General features: G+C 39.6%; 1 protein-coding gene and 1 pseudogene across 8 annotated transcripts in view; one reads left to right on the top strand and one right to left on the bottom strand.

The window, feature by feature from the left end:
- INPP4B (inositol polyphosphate-4-phosphatase type II B) overlaps window positions 1-26,362 on the bottom strand; it is a 957,317-nt gene that overhangs the window by 287,729 nt on the left and 643,226 nt on the right. For 7 of the 8 annotated variants that reach the window (XM_027770345.1, XM_027770344.1, XM_014586328.2 and 4 more), the window contains 2 exons: window positions 14,294-14,344; window positions 2,119-2,198 (listed from right to left, as the gene is read on the bottom strand). In XM_027770345.1, the coding sequence (XP_027626146.1) occupies window positions 2,119-2,198; window positions 14,294-14,344 (131 nt within the window). Of the gene's footprint in view, window positions 1-2,118; window positions 2,199-2,538; window positions 2,595-14,293; window positions 14,345-26,362 lie in introns of those variants that run through there. The other variant, XM_006144646.2, reaches the window with a different exon arrangement.
- On the top strand, window positions 12,581-12,784 carry LOC114007133 (peptidyl-prolyl cis-trans isomerase NIMA-interacting 4 pseudogene; annotated as a pseudogene).

Genomic DNA, 26,362 nt, shown 5'->3' on the forward strand with positions numbered 1-26,362 from the left:
AGGGAAAGAAGTCTACAAACTGGACAAAAATAAAAAGGGGGAACAGTAATAACCTATCCATTTCAAAATTATTTTTTAAATTATTTGTTTGCCAAAAACTCAGCTTCTTGTGGTTGAATGTCTTTCTTTTCTAAAATCAAGATTAAATGACTAAGAATCAGAGGTATGAAATTTAAAAATATAAATCTCTCTTGTCTTTAAAAGTGAAAGTTTTATATTTCTTTTTTCTTCCAAGAGTAATACTCTAAACTTGAGCTTTCTTACACTGTCTCTAGGGTATCGTATGTGTTTACTAATTTGCCTTTCACCGAAAATTTCTGGTCCCCTGATTTCTGTTCCAAAATGTTATCTAAATGTTACAGGGTTATGTAGTAGGTGGCTGAATCTTAATTGCAGTTATGACATCCTCAATACTGTGCCTTGTAGATCAGCAAGATGAGGAAGAAAACCCTATGTATCTGGTCTGGAAAACACATGAACGTCTGGTACCTAGTTCTAAGTTAGCTCAATGTTTGCTGTCCTGACATCTCATCTCATGAATCCAGAAGCAGCAGGGTCAGATCTAAGGGCCATGCTAGGATGATAATAGATATGTCCTGGAATAGCAGTGACACTGACAGCTAGCCTTTTAGCTGGCCTTTCACCTTTCAAACGGAAAATAAGGACAGCAGCAACATTTTATTGGGAATAACATCACAAAACTATAAAGGTTTTTTTATGTCTCTCCACACAAAATAACAACCACAGCAACACTTGGCGTTTAAAGGACACAACCTAACAGAAGCTAGAGAGAAGATGGCGACCTTATTAGAATTCACCAACACAAAGTTTTCTGCTTGGACTTATTTTACATTATGTCTTCCATCAGATTGAAATGCATAGCTGTAAGGATAAGGAACACATCAGAAAAAGAGAAAGCCACAAGTACAATGTAAGTCATGGCATTTCTACTGAAATCAGTTGTTGGTTCTGAGAAGGTCCTTGTTGGAGAAGGGACAAACACACTTAGACATGCCTGATGCCCTGAGAGTGGCCTCCACGTTTTATCAAAAGAAGAGCTTCTCATGATTTATAAATAGCATCTCATGCAATTTCTATTTCATTTGTACTATTCAAATATTACAAGGCAGTATTTTGTGTGTACACACACACACACACAGAATTATAAAAGTTATTATGCAGTTAGGAAAAGCAACCAGATTACTCTTTTCAAGTTTACTGCTAATTTAAAAAGACACATCTATATCTACCCTATTTAATACTGTTTTTACTATTAATAATACTCTGCAACTTCCCAAAGACTGTTGTCTCATCTTCTATGTAAAAACAAAGTATACTCATACTCAAGATTAGCTGAGAGATCTACTGTCTATTTCAATGAGTCTGCCTTAATTTGTGTTTCATAATTAATAGTATAGCAATAAAATAAACTACAAAAAGAATAAGCAGTCTACTATCATAAGGCCAAATGTTGCCTCTAACAGTCTTATTTCAGATGTAGAAGTTTAATTATTTAAAAAATAACAGTTTGATAAGTAACAGAGATATTATTTAATAACTTGGTTGTAATGTATATTACTGCCTTACTTTCAAAGAATTTCATCACTCCTTTCATTGGTTTTTGTTTTTATTGTCAGAAGGCATGTGCATATGCCAGAAAGAGATAGACAGGAACAGAGAGGGAGAAATCACCCCCTAATGGGGTTCAGTCATGCTGTAGTCCTGTCTCCTCTATATCTACATCCAGTTGAGATTTGGGGGAACACACACATGTAGCCAGAGTGTTTTTCAAGCTGCTAGGGCTGGGATTCGAACTGAGGGTTTAGATGTGGGATCCGGCTCTCTTAAACCATAGGCTACAGGGCTGGCATGAATTTCATTGCTTTAATGATAATGTAATATCGCATTTCCTAGGAGAAATAATAACTTTTGTGGTCTGAAACATGAAAGTGAACTTGAATAATTGCTGTTTCACTCTACCTTGCTGAGTGGAGACCATAAGCCATTCAAGAGTTGACATCCACCATCTACAAGAACTGTGACTTTCAGTCATACTGACCATCAATCAATACTATGGGTTATAGACTTTAACAAGTTTCTGAAAACAAAGAGACCTACCTCAGGCTAAGGACCAGCAGCTGCTCCTTTGACTTCAGTAGCTCTCCCACTTTAAAACTCGCATAGCCCAAGAAGCTTCTCTGAAAATAAGAGAAAGAGTAGTTTTTATTAATTTCTGAGGTTCTAATATCTTTGCTGTCCCATTAATCACCCAAAATGAGCTTCTTGAAGAATGAAATATTAAATCTGTTAGCCTGAAAATTATTTTACTAACACAAATACAACCAATAACATATCCACCTCATGAGGTATGCTTGAGGGGTGAAAAATGCATCATGTTCATTAAAAAAAAGAGAGACCAACAGCCTGGAAAATAACAAGCTATAAAAATACAGCGGCCAAGACTTTTCCACTAACTGTAATTTTCTCCACATTTGAAAACTGGGGGGAAAGAATATATGATAAACTTTCAATATTTACCAATGCTGCTGTTCTTCTTATTAGAATTCCTCAAATCACTGGCAGCGACAACTTAGTATTCCAGATATGAGCAAATCTGTTAGTTGCAGCTATTTTTATGTGGGACTCAGTACAAGTTATAAATAGAAAGTCTGTATTTCTCCCCCATCACAGCAACGTTTAAAAGCATTTGTTTCCTTTGTTATTTATTTTCTTTTTTTACTAGCATGGGACAATTTCATTCCAATACACAAAAAAGAATGGTACTTCTTTAGTTACATTTTCTAAAATTGCTTTTTAAACCTATCATACCAGATGTTGACTAACTACAAATATCTTTTTGACTCAATGCATAGAATACAACATCAAATTATGTTTTCCTTTTCCAGGATAAAAATCTTTCATTTCTTTTTAATATCCACGGCTATTTCTGATCTAAAAGTCGCAATATGACATAAATAACAAATATTTCTCATTCGTTTCTCAAGGTCAAGGAGTAAATATGAAAATATCAAACCCATATTACCTATGTCACTGCTGCCTAACACACTGTAATACTCTATCAGATGTCATTGCCACTTATTCCAGAATTTTCTCTCATTCCAATCTGCTTCCAGGCTGCCTAAAATAAGCAACTGAACTTAAGGAATCTGAGGCCAATTGCATCTTTCCAGAGGAAAATAGGAAATTATTCCACACATAAAAGGCTGCATCTACACTGCGTGTTAAGATAGTAAAGAAATCTTCAGATCAGAACTTTTCTCCCTCTTTTCAAAACTTTAAAAGAGCTGGTTAAAAAAGGCTTCAAGGGACCAGCAGTTGGTGTAATGGCTATGTCGCTGGACTCCCATGTAGTCAACTGCGGTTCAAGTCCTGGACCTGGTGGCTTAAACTCAAGCGGACGTGTGTGTGTGCATGCCCAAGATCATGAGAGGACAATGGAGGAGAAGGGATTGCAGCATGGCTATCCCCCCCTGAAGGGTGATTTCTCACTTTCTGTCTCTGTCTCTCTCTGTCTTTCTGGCGAGTACAGGTGCCCTATAGCGAAAACCTCTCCAAAAAAAAAAGGCTTCAAGATGAACATGTAAAAACAATTCAGTTCTAAAGTTGCAGATGCTGACACAGTATTAATCTAAACAATTAATTAACTCGAAACTCTAAGAGCTAGTGTATACACCAAGTCACCAAGGGTTGAAAAATCAGAGATTAGACTATTAGGCAAAAAACATTCAGCAAAAAAAGAGGATTTGTGCAAACAAGATCCAATGATAGATTAGGAAGTGAGGAGAATGAATCAGGAAGAGGAAGTATTCAAACTGTATCAACAAGGTGCACAGAAATGGGAGTGACTTTTCAGGAATGGTCAGAGATTACCTAGGAGAGACCCAGACAAACAAAAGCACTTATGTCACCTCCTCAGAGATGCCTCTAGAGGATCCCTACATTTAGGGGACCCCTCCTCCACAGATACACTCTGCTAGTCTCTATTTCTGTCCCTTTTTTATTTTCCTTCATTGGCACTTGGAACTACTTGCTATATATTTGTTCATTTTGTAGCACCTCCTCTCCCCAAATAATTGATATTTGAAGCTCCACAAGGAGCTTAATTTAATTTTGTGATGAACCCCCATTGCCTAGCACACAATAGACATGTGAAAAATATTTATTAATAAATGAAAGAATGGCATAGACACAAGCTTTCAAGTAAGTTATTCTAATAGAAATAGCAAAATATGCCTTCTGGAGTTATAAAGTATTATAACTCACCAAAATGGGGGAAATCAAAACAATTTTACAGCATGCAGATTGTAACCTATTCTAGAGAGCTTAATTTCAGCATTTTGTATGTTGAAGAGATGTCTTTCTTAATTCTTCTTCCTCTGATAATCAAGGTTAATTTCAACTACTACTTTGTGCATTATTCATACTCAAAGAAAAGTCTTAACTGATCATACATTTCATAATGCCCCCTAATTTCAAATTATTTTCAGTTTCCCTTTTGCGATTTTGTAGGTATGGATGGTTTCAGAGTTAATTTACACAAGGCACATGGTATTGTAGTCTTTTCAGCAATAAAATGCTGCAGACATCCCAGACTGGAATGTAGCCATTGGACAGGTGGAATGGCTATTTTCAGACATAAACTATGGACACACCATAAGGCACAGCTGCAAATAAATTTCATGACTACACACCACTGAATGTTTCTCCTGCCCGCCAGAACAGGCAGTTCTATGGAAGCAGGACCTCAGCTTGTGCATCTCTAAGTCAAACCCAAGTGTTGGCGTGAAACCCTATGACAGCACTGAGAGTGAGCAGTGTACCAGAAACCACCTCTAAAAGTCCAGCTTTCCAACACAACTGCCAACCGTGTGCTTGATCTCAAAGGAGGACAAGAGAGCTTACAGATATCACACAACCTAATGAAAATTTTGGTGAGGTCATCATTGCATTACATACATTAGAAGATGTATCAAACCAGAGGAGATGTTGTTTGGATATAAGTGTTATTTATTCTACAAAACAACTTTACATCAGGACTATCTATTGTTTAGAAGGTATTAACTAAATCCAAAAATCTGAAGACAATATATAATCGTGTCACACTACAACACTAAACAATAAACCTGTCTATAAATTCACGTTGTAGCAGGTCTTTGTTGGTGTCACCTTGATAGAAATAGGCTCTTTCTCACTCCAAAGTTAGAAAATTATACTTTCCCTCAAAGATAATTTTGTTTTCAGATTAATTTCTTTTTCTTTTCTTTTTTTCTCTTCTTGGAGACGTTTTTGCTACAGAGCACGTGCTTTTGTCAGAAGGACAGAGACAGACAGAAAGTGAGAAATCACCCCCGGGGGGGATAGTCATGCCGCAATCCTTTCTCCTCCATTTTCCTCTCAGGATCTTGGGTACACACACACACACATCTGGCATGAGTTTAAGCCATCAGGTCTGGGACTCAAACCTCAGTCAGCTACATGGGAGTCCAGCAACACAGCCATTACGCCCACTGCTGGTTGTCTAATTTCATATTTTACAGAAAGTACCCATCATGATGTATATAATACATATTTTTTCAAGAGAGAACTTTATAGTTTTTTTTGTCTGTTATGTGTTTCTTCCATTTGTAACTCACACTCACCCTCTAATACCCACTCTGTACTGTTCACTCCCCTCCATTACAGTCTCTCGTATCTACACTCCATCTTTTATGCTATCTTATTTTCAGATCTTTCCATTTCTGCCAAATTGTGCAGATATTTGGTACATATTAAGTGGGGATATACAGTGTATCCCTTTCAAAGGCTGGCTCACTTCACTCGACATTAAGTTTTCCATATTCATCCACTTTGAATCAAAAGATAGGATCTCCTTGTTTCTTAGAGCTGAGTAATATTCCATAGTATATCTGTGCCACACTTTTCAACCCAGTCATCAGTTTTTGTGTATTTAGGTTGATTCCATATTTTAGTGATCGGGAATAATGTTACAATAAACAAGGATGTGCAGGGGCCAGCAGGTGGCATGATATTTAAGGTGCTGGACTCCCACATGGCAGACCATGGTTTGAGTCCAGACCTGGCAATTTTCTTTCTCTTTCTCTGTCTCTCTCTGGTGAGCACACATGCCTTGTGGGCAAATTAAAAATAATAATGATAAATAAAATTAAATAAATAATTCTAAAAACAAAAATGGAGTATATGTATTTTCCCAGCTGAGTGTTTTCCTATTCTTTGGGTAAACACCAAAGAATGGGATTACAGGGTCATATGGTAGTTCTATCCAAAGTAAATAAATTAATTGCCCATCTATATGAGTATTCACTAGATCTATTGTAAGATAATGAATCTGAGAGACCACAGTCTTCTCTATTTCAGAAACCTGAATTGCCATGGAGGTAAAAAAATAACACACAATGCTAATGTAAAAGAATAACTATAAAAAGCTAGTTTATCTTGGCTGTCAGTATAATCATAATCATAGAATTAAAAAAGAATTTCATTAAAAGTCATTTTTTTATATTTCAAATATAATTCAAAAGGCCATGTTTTCAGTGTCTCCTTTGGTGCTGTTATTATCAGAGGGAAAAATGAAGACAAACAAAAGAAGATATAAGACGTCACTAGAGTTGGAGCTCAGAAGTCAGAAGTGAGTTGCTGAATTAATTATTCTGTCCAAATATGGAATTCTGGCCAATAAAATGTCTTCTCCACACCTTAGGCTCACTCCCCACAGATAGGCATTGTCAATCTTGTTTCCTTGTCTTCTCTCTACAGAGTCTGTGGTCTTGAACAAGTTATTCTACTACTCTAGGCCTTAGTTTCTGCCTTAAAAAAAGTTTCCATGTTATAATTGTACCTACTCAGGAAAATAGAAAGTGTGCCACAGTGTGCACATCAATATTAAGATAATATACCCAAAAGTCAAATGCCTTAAATGTATCTTAAATCTACTCTAAAATCCTCTTTGGAAAGACTACTTAAGAAAAAAAAAAGTCTATGAAAAATACTTGAAATACAAAAAAGAAAAAGAAATGTTTAAAAATAAAAATTAGATTTGGAAGAAATATAAATTATCCATAAAAAATGTAAACAATATACAAAGGATGTATGGGTCAATGTAGTTATTCTCCTTTTTGTTGTATTGCTATAGGGGCACTTGCCAGAAAGAGACAGAGAGACAGAGAGAGAGAGAGAGAGAAGAGAAGAGAAGTGAGAAAGCACTCCCCAGGGGGATAGCCACCCACGATCCCTTCTCTTATACTCTCCTCTTGGAATTTTGGGCAGGCATGCATATGTGCTCAACCTGTCCCTCAAGCTGTTGGGTCTGGGACTCAAACTGTACAACTGGCCCTATGGGATACAGCCGCTTTAATCACCATGCCACTGGATGGCCCATGCATGTATTTATTTATGATTTCTCATTACTCAAATTTGCATTAGGTCCTATGGAATGTTTAAAGGACATGAAGGCTTGCCAAGTCATTGTCAGTCTATAGTAGAAGGAACAAGGGCCCGTAAGAGTTAAGTGGCTTGCATTGATCACAGAACTAGTTAATATGCACAGACCAACTTAGAACCTGGGTTTCTTGCTTCTCTGTCCAGCGTCCTTTCATTGCCATCATGCTGTGCCTCATTTCTAAGACAGGTGGCAATTCCCTTTCTGCTGACGACCTCTCTGCCTCCACAACATGAAGCTCTGACCTTTCCTGCCTGCTCATGACAATGCAACACTCACAATTATCATTTTGGTGCGAGGACTCCAAAGTACATGATCATTAAATTGCTTGATGCACGATTTCAATCACGTACCTGGCTGGAGAGTAATAGCAGGCCGGGTATAAAAAAGTGGGGCATCTGTAGCCATCCCTAGCTTTTCCCTGCAGGAGTGTAAGAGTTTATCCTGACAGCCCTGCTGGGACTCTGAACAAGTTGCAGATACCCAGGCTGCTCACCAGACACTGACATCTTAAAGCAGATTCTCAATGGCTCCCTGGCCACCATTAAGGGAACTGGAGGAGGTCCAACCCACACACACTGTCACAAGCTGGCCAAACCTGAATCACCCATATTATCACACAGAGCCTTTACTTAAAATATGTTTCCTCTAAACCACAATTTGTAGGGACCTCCTCAAATTTCTCTAAGTCCTCACCAGGACTGTGCTATCCAGTGGTTGCCTCTAGCCTGAGTGCTAAATCCTGGGTACTGCAAAGTTGAGATGCACTTTGGTAACATACACTTGGATTTTTAAGACTTACTACTGAGCCAACCGGTAGTTAAGGTGACTAGATAGCATGTGGCCAACTAAGCAGTTCAAATCCCAACCCAGTGATTTGAAAAACACACTGGGTATGTGCATGGGTGCCCAAAATCCAGAGAGGAGAATGAAGGAGAAGAAATCAATCGTTATGTGGCCATCACCCCAGGGTGAGTGATTTCTCACGTTCCCTCCCTCTCTTCCTCCCTCTTCCTCTCTTCAGCAAGCACATGTGTCCTATAACAATTTTTTAAAAGGTTTATTATGAAAAAAAATATATATAATTTTTATACAAATACATTACAAATTACACTATTTTGTATATATTTGGTTAAATAAACCATTAAATTATTTTAATATATTTGTTTCCTTTAAGTTTATTCTTTACCTCTTTCATAAGAGAGAAATATGGAGAGAGGGAGGGAGAGAGAGAGAGAATCCCAACAGGGTTGGCATGATGGCGTCATCTACCCCCAGTTTCAGTGAACCCTAGATCACCAGTGCCTGGTGTACTCAGGGAAGTCTCTGGACTTGAACCTGAAATGCTCCCATGTGAGTCAGCCTTGCAGAACATCATGTTTTACCATTGTGCCTCTCTCTTTTCTTGTTTAAAAGTGTGGTTACTAGAAAAATTTAAATGACACACGTGGCAGGCATTTTGCAGCACACACATTTCTGTTGGACTCTGCTGGTCTAGAGGGTAAATGAAGGCGTCAATAATATTTTGACCTATTCTCATAAAACCAGATACAGAAACTATGCTACAGTGTTAAAGGGTCTTGGAAGAACTGAAGTCAGTATCATAAGGCTGATATACAACATCTCACACAAGTAACTTTCAGGCCAGGCCCTTTTTGCTAGCTCAGGTACTTTTTCTTCACTGTCAACTCTAACAATATAGTTATGTTGTTTTCCACTCCAAAGGAAGAGAAAGAGAATATGAGAACTAATAACATTGAAAAAAGACATCAAGAACAGAAAGGGATTAGGAGGAAATCTATTAAAAGTTGGTGAATAGCCCAAAGAAAACATTAAAAAGCACTTTAAAGTCATTTATTATAAAATTACATATTTTCTATGAAGATACCTCAAAAGATCTAAGAGCACAGATTGATGTCTCTTTGAAACGTCAAGAAAACACTCTGATGCATCCAGTTAATGCTACTGCAGAATGCAAAACATAGATGTAATTTATTGAAAACATTCCCAATGAAAAATTTCAGCTCATTTTTCTTTAAAATTAGCATGCTGAATGAAGAGTTCTGCCTCTCCCCCTCCATTTCCTCCAGAGGGAGTGTTCACTTTCTCATGGAGTATGGTAATGCTGCAACCCCTTTTCCATCTCTCCAGAATTTGTGGATTTTGGGTATACACACAAATCCATCCAGACTGTTTTATCAAGCTGCTGAGTCTGGGACTTGAACCATGGAGTCAGCTATGCTTGGTGCCAGCTGCTCTAACTACCACACTAAGGGCTGGTCCATGCAAGACTAGAGTTCTCAGCATGTTGTAAAGACAGGGCCACTACTTGGCCTATGTCACTGGTCAAGAGCTTATACTCTGATGCCTTTTGCTGTGTTCAAAAGCAAATTTGGGTACTGTAGAAGTATTGACATGTTTTGAAAGGGTTAATTGCTAGGATATATTAGCCAACAGTAATCAACATATATTAACTCCTCCTTGTGCAGAAAAACATGCACTCTGAGAGCTTTATAACATGTGCTAGATTTTAACATTATCTCAAACATTTCCAGACTACTTCCACACAACGCCACTGTCCCCCACCCCCCGCCCCCCGTGGTTCCAAAAAATAGAATGGTTGGCAATAAATTAATAAAATAAAATAAAATAAGAATATGCTTCCTGATTCATGCAATACATACATGGCACATTTTCTTAATTTTTCTTTTTAAAATTTTGCTATAGGGCACATGCTTTCACAAGAGAATGAGAGAAAGAAAGAGAAGAAAAGAGAGAACTCATTCTCTGAGGGGGATGACCACACCAAAATCCCTTCTCCTCCATTCTCCTCTAGGGATTTAGGGGATACACACACACACACACACACACACACACACTATATTTTTACAAGCCATCCAGTCTGGGACTTGAACCAGAGTCAGCCCTGTAGGATCCAGTGCCTAACTACCATGCCACCTGCTGGCTACACACATTTTCTAATTAGAAATTTACCAAAGTATAGGATAGTAGAGTGAACAAAATACTCGAGACATTGGTCCTCATGGATCATAGCATCTAGGAAAAATGTGGAGACATGATTAATTGCCTACTTAACACCTGCTCTGCCTACTCCAAATTGCTGGTAGCCTTGATCGAGTTTCAATGGGAATTGTACACAGTCTCTTCTAACTAGAGGTTCAGCTTTCCTAGTGACATACAAGTGGCAGGATACCAACTGATGTTTTCCAGAAAGTTAATGTTTTCCAGAATTGAAAGAACAGGGTCAACTGATCTGAACTTCTGCCCTTTATTCTTCTCCTGAAGATGCAGTGGCCAGATTGGACAATACTCTAATAAACAAGGAGCAGAAGGGTAGATAGAGACTGGTTGCCTAAAGTCATTTTAGAATATCATGTCCCTGAGAACCAGCAGTGAGTGTAATGGCTATGTCGCTGGACTCCCATGTAGTCGACTGTGGTTCAAGTCCCGGACCCAGTGGCTTAAACTCACTCTGGGCGCATGCGCGTGCGTGCCCAAGAACCCAAGAGGAGAATGGAGGAGAAGGGATTGCGGTGTGGCCATCCTCCCCTGGGGGGTGATTTCTCGCTTTCTGTCTCTCTGTCTCTCTCTGTCTTGCTCTTTCTGGCTAGCGCAGGCGCTCTATAGCAAAAAATCTCTCAAAAAAAAATATCATATCCCTGGACAATTTTCCCAATTCTTATAGTATTATTAAAAAAAAAAAAAAAAAAAAAAACCTGTTAAAGTCACAATTTGTCAGGTGTCAAGTTACTTGTCACCAAATACAGTACTCCTAGATACAAGAGGCACGTCACAGAATGTCAACTGAGTTTTTTGGTTTTGGTTCAGGAATCAAAGTTGGGTCTTTGTCAAAGATGAGGACACAATATACCCTATTATAAGTTCAGAGTCCCTCCAATATTTGGGGCCAACCATCTTGTCATGATGCCTAGGGAGGGGCAAGGTTAGAGACACTGGTCTGTGTGTAGCCACAACGTGTCCAGTTGATATGAGGGTAGGACTAGAAGGAAGGGAAGGTCAGCATGTCAGAGTACACTATTTAGGACATGTAGCTAATCTCTTTGTCATCTCCTAGGGGGACCCTTCTATGTCTAAAGTCAAAGCCAATGCCAAGAGCATCTAGTCCCAAAAATATCACTTAGAAAGCTTAGAAATGTCCAAACCACCTTGACCTCCACTGGGGTCTGGAAACTGTCTCTCCTTTGAGAGCCATCGCCTGTGTAGTAGTGATGTTCCTCAGCTTGCAGACAGAGTTAGCAGGGATACCACCAAGCTCAGAAAGGAGACACCAGTGGGACAAGCAGTGTCTCTTCTATTGCCATGGCAAACACGTGAGTCTCACATGAGTCAAAGGGACAGTGTGGAAAGAGGCTAACTTAGAGCTGCAAGATTAAGTGGGTCTCAGCAGCAAGACTGGCGGTGTGCGGGTGGGTAGTGGAGGGGGTTGGCCCACGACCAGACCCCGTGGTACAGAAACTTGCAGTAAGAAGGACCCAACAAGGCCCCCAGTAATATCCACACTTGTGTCCCTAGGAGAGTCAGCATTTCAGCAACTACCACAGAGAGGCCTTTGAAATGCAGCATTAGCCTGAGAAGCACCAAATCAGTAGAAAGAGACCTCACCCTCATGGGCAAACCCAGGAGGAACCTCTGTCTCCCCTTCCTTCCTCCTTATCTTAGCAGTTGAGCATAAGAACAGAAAAGAACAGGACGTGTGAGAGTAGACTCTACTGCCCCCTTACTGCATGGTCTAGAGTCACAGGAAGCCCAGCTGGTAGCAGGACTTGGTGGGAGGAGGGGTGGAAGAGTATAAAATCAGAGAGGAAACTCTGGAACTCTGGGTTTAAAATGAAGAAGATGGGGGTGGAGGGGATGTGTATGACACCAGAGCAGTTGGATGTTCATCAACAGGTCTTGAAGATGCTGCCCAAAGGAGAAAGTGGTTCTGAAAAAGGAGGTAAAAGGGGAGGAGCATCTGGGAGTGACAGTGCTGACAAGAAGGATTAGGGTCCCAAAGGTGGTGGCAATGCAATAAAGATGGGACACATTCTATGTGAAAAACATGGCAACATTTTGGCAGCCATGGAAAAGTTAAAGTCTGGAATGAGATTCAATGAAGTGGCCCCACAATATGGTGAGGATAAAGCCAGGCAAGGGGGCGACTTGGGTTGGATGACCACAGGGCCCATGGTGGGACCATTTCAAGAGGTGGCATTTGCCTTGCCTATCAGCGGGATGGATAAGCCTGTGTTTACAGACCCAGCAGTTAAGACAAAATTTGGATAGCATATTATCATGGTTGAAGAGAGAAAGTAAACCATATGAAAGACTGAAACAAAACAATTAAATGAAGAAGACAGATTCCCAAGAACTTAGCTGAGAGGAAAAAAAGAAATTTACATAATTAAGCCAAAATATCATTAAATCTTCCAGCAAGGGGGATTCAACACAAGAGCATTTGGGAAGTAAAAATGGACCATTAGGATAAAAAAAAAAAAAAATTAAACCTGCTCACCTTCCTTGAATCTCAATAAATAATTGGAATGCTTCATAAAACAACATATTAGTCATATTAATAGCCACACATTTCCAAAGGTCTTGTGTTTCATAAAGGTATACAGTTGTGAGAAGCGTGTGTGTATGAGGACAGGGATCTAGTTTGAAGGAGGGCACCTGTAGTGATTGGGGTCAGCTACGAAGGCCCAAGGTTAGGAAGAACTTCTTGGACCCTTTGAAGGAGCAAAGTAAAGGCCCATGTGGTCTGAACACAGAGATTGATGGGGACATGAGAGAGCACAGAGGTTGAAAGGGCAGGCAGAAAACAAAGCACAACGATTCACTTGAGCCAAGGGAGTTATTTAACCTGTCTCCACAAAGAGACTGGAAGCTCGTTTGAGGCATGAGACAGCAAGTATGCGTGTCCATTGACTCTCCTTCAGTACCAGATAGACAGATAATGGACTAGAGCCACCTACTCAGTCACCCCAGATGATGTTCTGGTGTGTATTTTTGGAGTGACCCCTTGCAGGTTTGGGAAGTGGCTGCTTTCAGGAGAATAGGAATAGCCCCTCAGTGCTCCACGCACTAACTGGAAGAAGGTAGTCAAGTGCCTGTAGGACCTCCAGGTCTTTCAAATGGGCCTTTCTGTTGGTTCAGTCCCAGAGCCTCTTAGACTCAACTCACCTCTGGGCTTTTTTCCTCTTCTCTGAACACACAGATCCCAGAGACTCAGCCCCCAGGCTGTATCTTTTGGGAATCACCACAGCCTACTCTAGCCTGGTCTGAGCAGAAAGCACCCAGTACTTGCTCTCTCTGCCAACTTCTGAAGTCTGGAGACACCAGGCTCAGATGCAGCAGGAAAATCGCAGCAGGGTTTTCCAAGTGGACAGAACATGGTGGCAGCCTCCCCTTTGCCCTGTGTTGCTGTGTTTAAGCAGCAAGAAGCAGAAAGCAGTGGTGCAGCTCACGTCTGTAATTTCCCCCGCCTCCTGGTCATCCAGGAATGATGCCTCTGACTTGTATTTCAGCTACCTGCAGGGCAGTTTCTAGGCTCCTCTCTAGCTAGCTGAACTAAATATGGATTCATTTGAGGATGATTTTTCAGGAGACCATGACGAGGAGGAATGAATTCTATGCAATTCAGGAAATATGTGACAGTAACCCCTCAAATAGTCACACCCTGTTCATTTAACTACTCCATTTTATTTGCCAGCTCCCAGACAGGAGGCCAGAAAAAATCCAAATGATTAACTTAGAAGCATGTGTATGTCTTTTGGAGACGTAAGAAACACTTACCCCAACTTCTGGCGGGGGATCCTTATGTTCAGGTAGGATACTGGTTCTAACCTACGGAGAAAAACAAACATTTTCTGTATGACTGTGGAACAGAGACCAGTGCAAAAGCTTCACACAGGAGCTGGGCTTCAGTTTCCTTTATCTGGCATCAGTTCCGACTCTGTGGTTAATCATTAATGAAGGTTCCTATGTACAAGCCCCTACTCCCCACGGCCCAGCGGAGAAGCTGTCCTAAATTTATAGTCCCTAAACTTCCTGATTTCTCTGCCTGGATCCCTGCCCCCTCTTCTCCTAGTCAAGTTCAGCGATATCCGGGATTTAGGTGAATCACCTTTAATCTCCTCAAAAAAACAATCTTAAACATTCAAGGGAAATGAAACAGTGGTGCAGAGAAAGTAATTCCATGTATCTGGATAAATATTTATTCTCAGAAGGAGCAACAAGTCTCACAGTTCTTATAGAATATCCCTTCTAGTTACTTGAGAATTCTGGGCCAAATTATCACTTACATCACCTGAATTCATTTGACAAGCAATTCTCCATTGGGAGAGGAGGAATAATGTAAAACAACCAGTCATCTGGGGAAACTTTTCATATAAGCATTCCAAGTGAAATACCAACTCCTTAGATGACTAGAAGATGTATATCTTGTACTGATTAGCGATTCTCAAGCTTAGCTGTACATTAGAATCATCCAGAAAATCTTTCAAACGATCGGTGCTGTTTCCAGTCCCCGGAAGTCTGATTCTGATGTACAGCGACTTCAGCCTACAGTTCTACCAGGCAAAAATACTTCAAATGAGAAAATAAATAAATAAATAAAAGTCATGATTATCTTTCTCACCCCAGAAAAAAAAATTAAAGCAAGGCTATATATATATATACATATATATATATATACACACACACACACACATTTTATATGTATGTATATATATGCACACATACATATATACATACACACACATCTAACAACAGCAAATGTAGTATGCTCTTATTTGAAACAAAGATAGGATAAACAAGTAAAATGAATACAGAGCAACCTATCACCACACCTTGTTTAATTGGAGAGCAGGGGTTGGGGAGAGGGCTGGGAAAACAGCAGCCCAGGAGCATTTAATGGATCAACGTTTTTAGGGGTCATTTTAACAAAATACCTCTGGAGGTATGGTGCTGTCAATCACACTTCTGTCCAAATCCCTTAGCCCTGACATACCTGACAACACCAGGTCCATTCTCCCAGATTGAGGGATGCTTCTAATACCCCTCATTATATCAAAATCACCTGCTAATCTTTAGCACCATTTGGATTTCCTTGAAAAAAAGCCACAAGGCATAGGAAAAAAAAAACACGTACTTTAACTTCTCGCTGAACACTCTTTTTTGTGTTTCTTTATGACAGAGCCAGCACTATTGCTTGCCCAATTTGTCAGTCATTATGACTCAAAATTGTTCACCAGAGCACAAAATAAATGACAAGAGAGATCCCAGCAGAGTAAACAACATGATTTATAGAACACACTCAACACAGGATTGCATGACAGAGCACTCACTGGCTAAGAGCATTTGCGGTTGGGTAGCTGCTTTATTGCTCTCTGGCTCAGGTGTACCATTCAGTCTCATCTGAAAGGCATCAGCTGCCCTCCAGGCATGAGCGAAAAATAGATAAATAGTGAGCTGTAATGGGTCATCTAGTGCGTGTGTTTATATAAACTGTATTTACGGCGTGTGTATAAATATGGACTCTTACTCTTTGTATGTGTGTAAATATCAGTGTCTCATCAGCTGGCCTCAATGGATAAGGAAACTATAGATAAACAGTGGGCTGCAATGGGTCATGCAGTCCATATAGCAATACACACACACATACACACACGCTATACATATAGTATGTGTAAAATTTAGAATCTGTGTGTAAATACAAGTGTGTGTGTGTAGTGCAATGAAGTATATATACAGTGACTACTCACACACATATACCCATGTATGTATGTATGCATATGTACATTATTTTTATTTTTTTGAGAGGTTTTTGCTATAAGGGCGCATGTGCTCTGCAGACAGAGACAGAGAGACAGAAAGTGAGAAATCACCCCCCCCAGGGGGATGGCCATGCGCAATCCTTTCTCCTCCATTCTCCTCTCAGGATCTTGGGCACACACGCACATGCGCCCAGCGTGAGTTTAAGCCACTGGGTCGACTACAATGGGAGTCCAGCAACATAGCCATTACACTAACTGCTGGTCCCTGTACATTATTATTTTTAGTTTGACAGCCCAATAACATTTTCTACAGGCATGTTCTTGAATTACAATGAACTGAAAAAAAGAAAAAAAAAACTGTGATTTTTAACATATACAAAATTGTAGAAAGTATTTTTTTTTGACTCATCTGCCTACGTGTGTGTACACAAATACTTATGTAATTTAATTTTGGATAAATGTACATAATGAAATAATATTGATAATTCCTGAAACATGATATATTAAGCTCCTAAATTTATATTACCAATAGAACACCTGTTCCTCATAAATGTATATCAACTGCAGATGAAAAAGATTCTTTATACCATGATTGTATTCATGAAAAAAATCTAAAGGTAGTCATGAAGTAGTTTGCCATGTCGTCTGAGTGTGTATGTCTGTGAGTACGCTGTGAAGGAGAACGAGAGAAGAGGTAGAGAAAATAAATTTCATTTTCACTTTATATAACAGAAATATAGTACATGTATGTCGCATTTTCCTATATTGAAGCATTTATTTAAATCACTAGGAGAGCTCTGGGTTTAAAGGAACTCAATGACATCACTTTTGCAAATCAATTCTAGATTTTATAAAGTCTGATTTCCATATGAAATATTTATTTAAGTCAGTATAGATGGATAGCTCTAATACTTTTATGTTTAAGGTCATTCTGATATAAAATATTAGGTCATCGGGAAGGTCATACCATATTTTTCTGTTTTTCATTTTCTGTTTTTAGAGAAAATTTTGTTATGGGACACATGCGCACACTGGAGCGACAGAGAGAGACAGATAGCAGAAAGCAAGGAATCACCCCGGGGGAGGAAGGGAATGGCCACGCCACAATCACTTCTCCTCCAGTCTCCTCTTGGGACTTTGGGCACGCACACACATATGTCCAATGTGAGTTTAAAGTCACTAGGTCCGGGACTCAAACAGCAGTCAACTAAGTGGGAGTCTAGTGACATAACCATTACACCATCCACTGGTCCTTTTTCTGTTTTTCTTTGCAAAACTGTGTCATGACTTTCCCAATGATGCCATGTATCTTCATTATGGTAAACATGAACTACACAGCAAGTGCCAGGTTTGCTAGTGGGCAAAGCCCCATTCCTTCTCTTTGGGTCTTCAGAGTCTATTGGGTAGAAGAAATGTATAAACACACCAGTACAATGTAATTAGAGCTATAATGGAAACAGGGCATTTAGAGGGGAGAATAACTAATGGTGAGTGTGAGCATCAGGAGAGGCTTCACAGGAGAGGTAGTGTGGGTTTAGAATGATGAGTAAGAGTTTTAGGCAAGAAAGTATTTGATACACAAACAGTGTTACGTAACTAGCATGTGTCCTGTGTGTGTCAAAGTTCAGATGCATGCAAGAGTGTATTCTGATGATGCTATATAGGTCTGCTGCAGGGGAGTGAAAGTTAAATAAGGTTGAAGGACTATCTTGGGGCCATTTACTGTAGAGGGCTGTCTATCATATTAAAGAATCAGGTTTTATTTGTTTGTTCTAGGCAACAGGAAATCAGTAAAGGCCTTTGGGTAAGGACTGACATGATCAGAGTCCCTCAAATCCTCCCAACCCTGCCTGAGTCACCTTGGGAGACCATTTAACCATTTAATGCCAGTTACTTTACTGGTATGTGTCAGTTATTAGTATGGGGTTAACAACAGACCCTGTAGGTTGTTGAATGACACCCTTTTTAGTACTTAGAACTGAGGCTGGCAGGTGGCATGGTGGTTAAAGGCACTGGACTCCACCATGGCTGACTGGTTCAAGTCCTGAAACTGGTGGCTTGCTTTCTCACTTTTTTTCTCTCTTTCTCTCTTTCTCTCTTTCTGACCAAAACTAGAAAATAATAATGATAATGATAATAATAATAATAAAATTAAATAATTCTCTAAAAAAAAGAAAAAGTAGAACAAACAGTACCTCCTCCAGAGAGAAGGGAGGAAATAAGAGAAAGAGAAGGGAAAGAGAAGGAGAGAAAATGAGGACAGGGAAGGAAAAGAAAAAAGAAAGACAGAGGACAGAAGCAAGGAGGAGAGACAAGGTGGTGACTGGGGTGAGTATGTCACCGACACCTACTCTGAATAGATTTAGATGAGAGCACTTGATGGGAAAGGAATAAAGCAATGCCTGTCACTGTAGCATTTAGAATATTCCAGTTCATCAACAATGTCATGCCTCCTGAGAATTACTGGGCTTCCTTAGGAATTCATTTTTCCCTTTTTTGGTCCTATCAGTAGTTATTGTCCCTGTTTTTCTTCATCACTGCCCTCCCTGCCCCCCTTCCTGGAACTTGAGAATGTCTATCTGACCAGACACTGTAAGTACTCATAGTTTTTTTTAATCTAGACTTTCATGATCTCAAACAAAGTGAGGCAAAACAATTCATGGGAGTGACCAGGTAGAAGGTCATGTGATACATTCCACCTAGAACATTGGTTAAGGTTCATGTAAAATGAATTACCTTAATTCTCTATCAACCTAAGAAGTTCACATCTACTAACTAAATTTACCTTGAAAACAAAACAAAATAAAACTAATGGCATATAGGGAGTTGTACTGACTCTTTCATCCAATCCCGACAGACGATGTCACAAACCTTAATTACTCCAAAGCAAGAGGCCGCTTGGACTACCACTGCAGCAGCTGAATAGAGCACTTTAATCCACAGAGGAAACATTCCTTAATTAGTCCTCCTTGTTACAAAGAACATGGGTGCTGCTGTCCTAAGAGTGGGAGGGAGGTGTAGACTTTTCATAAGAGGTGCTACACTTTTCATAAATGAATAGCTGAGAAGATACGGTGAAGACCAGGAATGTGTTGGAATCCACCCCAAAGGAGAAGGCCATGCTGCCATGAGTCTGTGCATTGGGCAGGTAGTGTGTGGACCTCATTCAAAGATATCTCATTAGTAGGGAAGGAAGGACCATCTGCCTGTGGATAGTCCAGCAGGAAGGCAGAGGGAAAGGTATTGGTTATACCAGAGAAATATCTCCAAGCAGGGAGGGAGCCTACATTCTCTCCTTAGAATACTCTCATATCTGGTAATGTCTATGATAACAATTGTGTCATTGAAACACGTTTTTTTTTTTTTTAAAGAAGCTTTTGCCTTAGGTAGGGCATGTGTGTTTGCTAGAGAGAGACAGAGAGAGAGAGAGAGAGGGAGGATAAGTGAGAAATACCCCCCCACCCAGGGGAAATAGTCATGCCACAATCCTTTCTCCTCCATTCTCCTCCTGGGATCTCGGGCACACATGTACACATGCATGGTTTGATTTTTCAAGCCACTGGGTCTGGGACTTGAATGGCAGCTAGCTATGTAAGAGTCCAGTGATATACCCACTATGCCATGTGCTGGCCCCAAACACATCCATTTCTTTAAAAATTCATTTTGCTATGAGACATCTGCATTTGCCAGGGGTGGGGGATGGGGAGGTGGGAGAGAGGAAGAGAAAGAGAGAAAGAGTGACCAAGAGAGAGAAAGCACCCCTTCAGGGGAGATGGTCACACCACATCTTCATATATGGCAATTGAGTATTTCCTCTGCATCAGATCTTTCCTGCAGTTTAGATCCCACCTTCAGGAAGGACCCACTCACTCTTAAAGCCTTACCTGATGAGGTCACTCTCTCGTTTCTTAAAGTCAACTGGGTCATGTAACAGGACCAAGCACAGGAGTGAATGCCATCACAGCACAGCTGGGATTAGGCACAGTTGTACCACATGGAGCGACAATGTTGGGACCATTTTAGAATCCCATGTTTCACAATGATCAAAATATAAAAAATTTGGATGGATGCTTACATTTGTCTCAGCAGCTAGCCTAATTTAAACCTTCCATTTACTTTAAATAAAAATTTTAATTCATTGTCTAGTTATGAGAAAATAAAGCAAAATATCTAACATTAAATCTTAAGGCAGAGGCTGGCAGTGGAGTAGTGGTTAAGGTGCTGGACTCCCACATGGCTAACCATGGTTCGAGTCCTGGACCTGGCAACTTGCTTTCTCACTTTCCTTCTCTCTCCCTCTCTATTTCTGGTCATATATAAATAACAATAATTAATGAATTTAAATAAAATAATTCTTTAAAAAAATCTTAATGTATTACTTTAGGGTCAGCAAATGTTTATTAAGTACTTATGATTCAGCCTGTATTATAAGAACTGGCAATCTTGGAGAGTAAGAGATTAAGAAAACTAGAGGAGCCAGAGAAAGGCACACTAGTAACCCAATTGGATCCAAAAGGGAAGGTCCTTGATTTGAGGTCGAGGGCCTCCCTCCACATGCTAGGTATGTGCATGCATGTCTGTGATCCATGCTGGCTGAGGCTGGGGGTGGATCAGATCACTGCATGTTGGGGTACCTCTCTTTCTCAGAAGAAATAAAGAAGCTTAAAAAGAAAAAAAAATTGGCCATCCACAATAACAATAACATAGAAGACATCTAATAATAATTAAGAGTTTTCAATTGTCTAAAATCTATGCTCTAGTCTTTGATAATAATTTTCAAATTAGTTACATTTTTATATTGAGAATACAATGCACATGAAAATGTAAATAAGTTAGACTACAGAATTAGAGATGGAAGGAATCTCAGAATTAACCTAGAAAAACCACCTACACAACAGGAAATTTTATTGGAAATATCCCCGGGGAGTACATTTAAAATTTCTTCTTGAGGGACAAGCAGGTGGCATAGCAGTTACATCACTGAACTTCCATATTGTGTACCACAGTTTAAGTTCCAGGCTTAGTGACTTGAAACGCAACACTGGGCATGTGTGTGTGCGTGCCTAAGATCCTGGGAGAAGAATGAAGAAGAAGGGACTGTGGGATAGCCATTCCCCCAGGAGGTGATTTCTCACTTTCCCTTTCACTGTCTCTGTCTCTGTCTCTCTCTCTGGAAAGCGCATGTGCCCTAAGGCAAATACTTCTTAAGTTTTTTTTCTTCTTGAGTATTTTTAACTTCTAGATTACTATCTCAAAAAGAAGTATTGTAATAGTGTTATAAACTCACATGCCCAAAGACTTCACACAGATTATTTTATAAAAAGTGAGTTAGGTATAAAAGATAAGGAAATGGAAAGAATTCTGATAAAATGGTAAAATGGAAATCATACTTCCCATCTATAAGGAGTAGCATCTAGCAAAAAATGACTGGAAATTCCTAAGAAAGATTCCTTCAACTACTAACTATAGATAGATGCTAATTCCTTTGAAGGAGATTATTATTCTCATTTTCTTATTTTTATCAGAAACATGTACGGTAAATAAAGTGGATAGGTCAAAGCAGGTCTGCCAGTATTTTAGTAAAAGCAATGCAAAAAAACATGCTAATCTAATTCATTTGTTATTAAACTTAACCACACATTGAAATAATTTGGAATATGCCTTCTTTATAATTGCCAGAGGATGTATGTAGTCACCAGAGAAACAGAGACAGAGACACAGAGTGAGACAGAGAGAGAGAGAAAGCATACCCCAATGGGGTGTGTTTGTGTCATAATCCTTCTCTTCAATTTCTCCATACCATCAGGATTTTGAGCATGCATGCACTCATACTTGGAGTACTTTTTGAGCTGCAAGGGCTGGGATTTGAACCACAGTTGGCAATGTGGGATTTAGTTCCTTTATTCACTAGGCTCCTAGGGTAGGCCATGTTTTTGTTTCTGCATTTGCTTTTAATGCCAATTCACAAGCTATACCCAAGAATAACTAAATCAGAATCCCAAAGGAAGGATTTGGGTATCAGTATTTTTTTAAGGCTCACTCTCTACTTGATTCCAATGTGCAGCCAAAGTTAGGTTAAGAATTACTGCTCTGAAATAAATGAGATTGTTTTCTGTCAATGTGAATCTCAAAACTAGCACTAAATCATAAGATGTCTCAAAAATGCATCATGCAATGATTACACCATGAAATAAGGCTCTCTTTGAAAATGACACACACCTAACAGAATCTTAGAGCTGGAAGGGATCTGAGAGCTTTTTAGGCAATGTTCCTCAGACTTCTGTGAGGATACTCATCACCTACTGGTCTGTAGGTGGTCATGGGCAGGGACACAGTTGGACTAGCCTTTGCTAAGACTCAGTGTTGCAGACTGTATTGTGTTCCCTCCAAATGGGGTTGTATTTGGAGACAGGGCCTTTAAAGGGATGAAGTTAAAAATGAAAAAAAGAAAAAAAAGGAATAAATAAACTTGGGAAACCACAAAAAAAAAAAGTCCCTAAACAGACCCAAATACAAATGATCAATTGATTTTCAAGAAAATTCAATATAATTCAGTGGAGAGATAGCAATGTTACTATGCATCAAACAGTATTGGAATTCATGGATATTTGTATTAAAAAAACTAATGTTGATTCTCTACATTATAGCCTGATAGAATGCAAATAAATAAATAAACCTTATTTTTGGAATGACTATGGATTATAAATGCAAAACTTAAAAAATAAATGAAAAAAAATTCTAAAGCTTAATCCAGAATTAGAAATTCTAACTCTAGGTGGAAATCTAAAAGAATATCTTCATGACTGGGATAATCAAAGTTTTTTGTTGTTCTTGGTTTTTTGTTTTTGTTTTTGTTTTTGCTAGAGTGTATAAAGCACTAACTGGGAGGAAAAAAAGTTTAATTTCATCCAAAAAATGGAAATTTTAGGGCTGGGCCCTAATCTAATATGACTGGCGTCCTTATAAGAGGAGGAAGAGACACCAGGAAAGCTGCTGCACATGATGAGGCAGCAAGAGGATGGCCATCTGCAAGGAGAGAGCCATTAGAGGAAACTAACTTCCCAGCCCTTTGACCTTGGACTTCTAGAATCTAGAACTGAGAGAAAATATTTAAAAATGTAATTATGTAACCCAATAATTCCCAGTCTTTTTGGCACCAGGAACCAGTTTTATGGAAGACCATTTTTCCATGAATGGAGGGCAGGCGATGGTTTATGAGAGCACACAACCTCACATGTGCAGTTCACAATAGGGTTTGCACCCCTGTGAGAATTGAATGCCGCTGCTGATCTGACAGGAAGTGGAGCACAGGTGGTAATGTGAGCAATGGGGAGCAGCTGTAAATACAGATGAATCTTGGCTTGCCTGCCACTCACCTCTTGCTGTGTGGCCCAGTTCCTAACAGAGGTATTGGGGATTGCTGGTGTAAGCCATCCAGTCTGTGGCATTTACTGTGAGCAGGCCTAGCAGACACTCAGTCTACCCATGCTGTATGGTACGATCCTCTCAGACTTTCAAACAGGTGTCTGGCTGGTCTTTGCTTCTCAGTTTTGAAGGAATGTAGGAGATTCTCAGTGCTTCTAATATACCTCTCTAGCATTGCCTCAAAAGTACACGAATGTCTTTAGAAGAAGACCAGCCTTGCATTTGGCTACCCTGTGGTCTCTAAATTTGTCATTCCAGTATGACATGAAAACCTGAATCTGTGCTGAGCTCTCTCTTTGCCAGCTGCCACTTTTTGTTAAGCAAAGCTGTGATATTCAGACTTCTAGCTATAGGGAGGTTCTGTGAATGGCCCCAGGTGAAAAAAAATGGCTTTTTAGTTCCTCCGTGTCAACTCAGCAGTCCCTCTAGGATTTGTGTCTTGCTTGTTCTCAGCCTCCCTCTGCGTTTTCAAAGCACTGTGAGGTTTCAATCTGCATTCCATGAGCTGTTGGCCTGTACTTTAGCCTCCTGCAAGGCATCAGAACTTAGCAAATCTCTTCTGAGAAAAAGTGTCCATTTATTTAAGGTCCTTGAAGTCTCCATTCTCACTTTATCCAACACAACTGCTGAAGAAATTTTTCCTGATTTCTCTTTCCCCAAGCAGCGGCAGCCCTGTGTCTGGACAAAGGCTTATTCCTCAGCACACTCTGAGAGTCAGAAATGTTCTTAGATGAAAAATTATGGCTCCCGATAACTCAACAATGAAAGGTCCTCCTTTCTCTGGAAATTTAATCTAGTCACTTTTGCTTCCAGGGCTCAAAGATGATTTCAAGCATGTGATTTTTGTAATCTGTCTGGAACTTTTTCTAGGTGTTGTCAGAGGAAGCATCTTGCCTCATTAACTGCATCCTACTCAATCTTAAAGTTATTGGAGCACTAAGGAATCTTCCAGATGTGGTAAAGGAATGAAAAATGGCATTTAACAGAACATCTGTAAATGGGATATGTGATTAAAGATCAAAGAAATACCATTCTATAGTGATCTATCGACTGAGTTAAGTCTTTGATAAACCAGTTATACGAATACTTAACTAGAGGTTCTCTGTTCTTTTTTTTTTTTTTTTCTTAGGTAGGGTCTGACTGTGACCATCTTCTTGCCTCAGCCTCCCAATTGGGACCAAAAATACATGTCACCAGGCCCAACTCCTTTTTAGACAGTCTCCCTATGTTGTCTAGTCCAGCCTTGAGTCTGTGGTCCTCCTGCCTCAGTCTCCCTGGCTAGCTGGGATTATGGGCACATACTCCCCCATCCAAACTTTAGTTTGGACTGGTAATTGGACCTGGACTTCCTAGTGACCCCAACTTGAAGAGTACAGTGTTTGAGCACTGAGTACCACCATGGGGGGAACCTAGTGCTTTTTTCTTTTCTTTTAAGATATTTTTGTTGCTATAGGGGGTGTGTGCTTGCAAGAGAGACAGAAAGTGAGAAATCACCCTCAGGGGATGGCCATGCCACAATCCCTTCTCCTCAGTTTTCCTCTTGGAATTCTGGACACACACACATGTGCCTGGCATGAGTTTCAAGCCACTGGGTCCAGGATTTGAACTGCAGTTATGGGAGTCCAGCAGCTCAATCACCATGCTAACTGCTAGTAATTCTTTTGGTTTACTCTGAAACCTGAACACCATCCACAAATGATCCCATGATTAGTGAGTGATATAATGTCTTGATTTTTATTAGAGAAACATGATCATCTTTCAAATGTCCAAACACATATCCAAATTATGTACACTAGAACATTCTATAACTTCCAAGCCAGAAAGAAAAGCTAAAGACATATATAAACACTCTTTTACATTGGATGCTCCCAATCTTAGATGTTTTTCCTTTTCTCTAAGGCAGTGATGTTCACACCACAGTTTTGTAGTCACATGGGTCCCTTTATGTTTAATTGGTGGCACTTGTAGACTTCTAATTTCTCTACATGAATGTGCCATTATACTAAACTCTAACAGTCATACACGAGTCATGTGGTTCTTCAGGTTAATGGTGACTGTAAATATGGCTCTTGAGTCACATAACTCTGAGTATCCCTGCTATTACACACATTTTATTCCATTTCCCTTTCCAACTATTACAGAGATCTATTACAGGCAGGTAAAACAATACTGAACAGCAAAAAAAAATCTATAGACATTCCCTTAGTTTGTCGGAGAGTTTCTGAAAATGGTAAAAATAAAAAAATGCCAAGACTAAGGTTTCATTTTTACAGAAGTCCAAGATTCTCTCTGTAACTGTTCTAACAGTAAGCCATTCTGTCTGCCATACTTACTTACTTCCAGATCTTCCTGAAAAGAACACTAGTCTGGGAAAACCAGCATTGTCCGAACCCCATCACTTTTCTTGTGCTGTAAGAGTCAAGTTTTATTCTGTGCACTTAACTAAGCAAAAAGGAAAAATCTCTAAATAGCTGTATAATTTAAATAGCATATTTTCTTTAAGTGTTAAGAGATGTTTAGATATTTAAAAAATAGAAGTAAAGGCTAAAAGAGCTCTTTGCATTGCTGAAGCACAACCTAAAATGTGCTTTATGGGCACCAGAAGATGATAGTTGCTAATTTTCTAAACAATGGGTCATTAAAGTTGGGAATTCCATTCCTG

This window comes from Tupaia chinensis, unplaced genomic scaffold (assembly GCF_000334495.1).
Source record: "Tupaia chinensis unplaced genomic scaffold, TupChi_1.0 Scaffold000127_2, whole genome shotgun sequence".
NCBI lineage: Eukaryota > Metazoa > Chordata > Mammalia > Scandentia > Tupaiidae > Tupaia > Tupaia belangeri.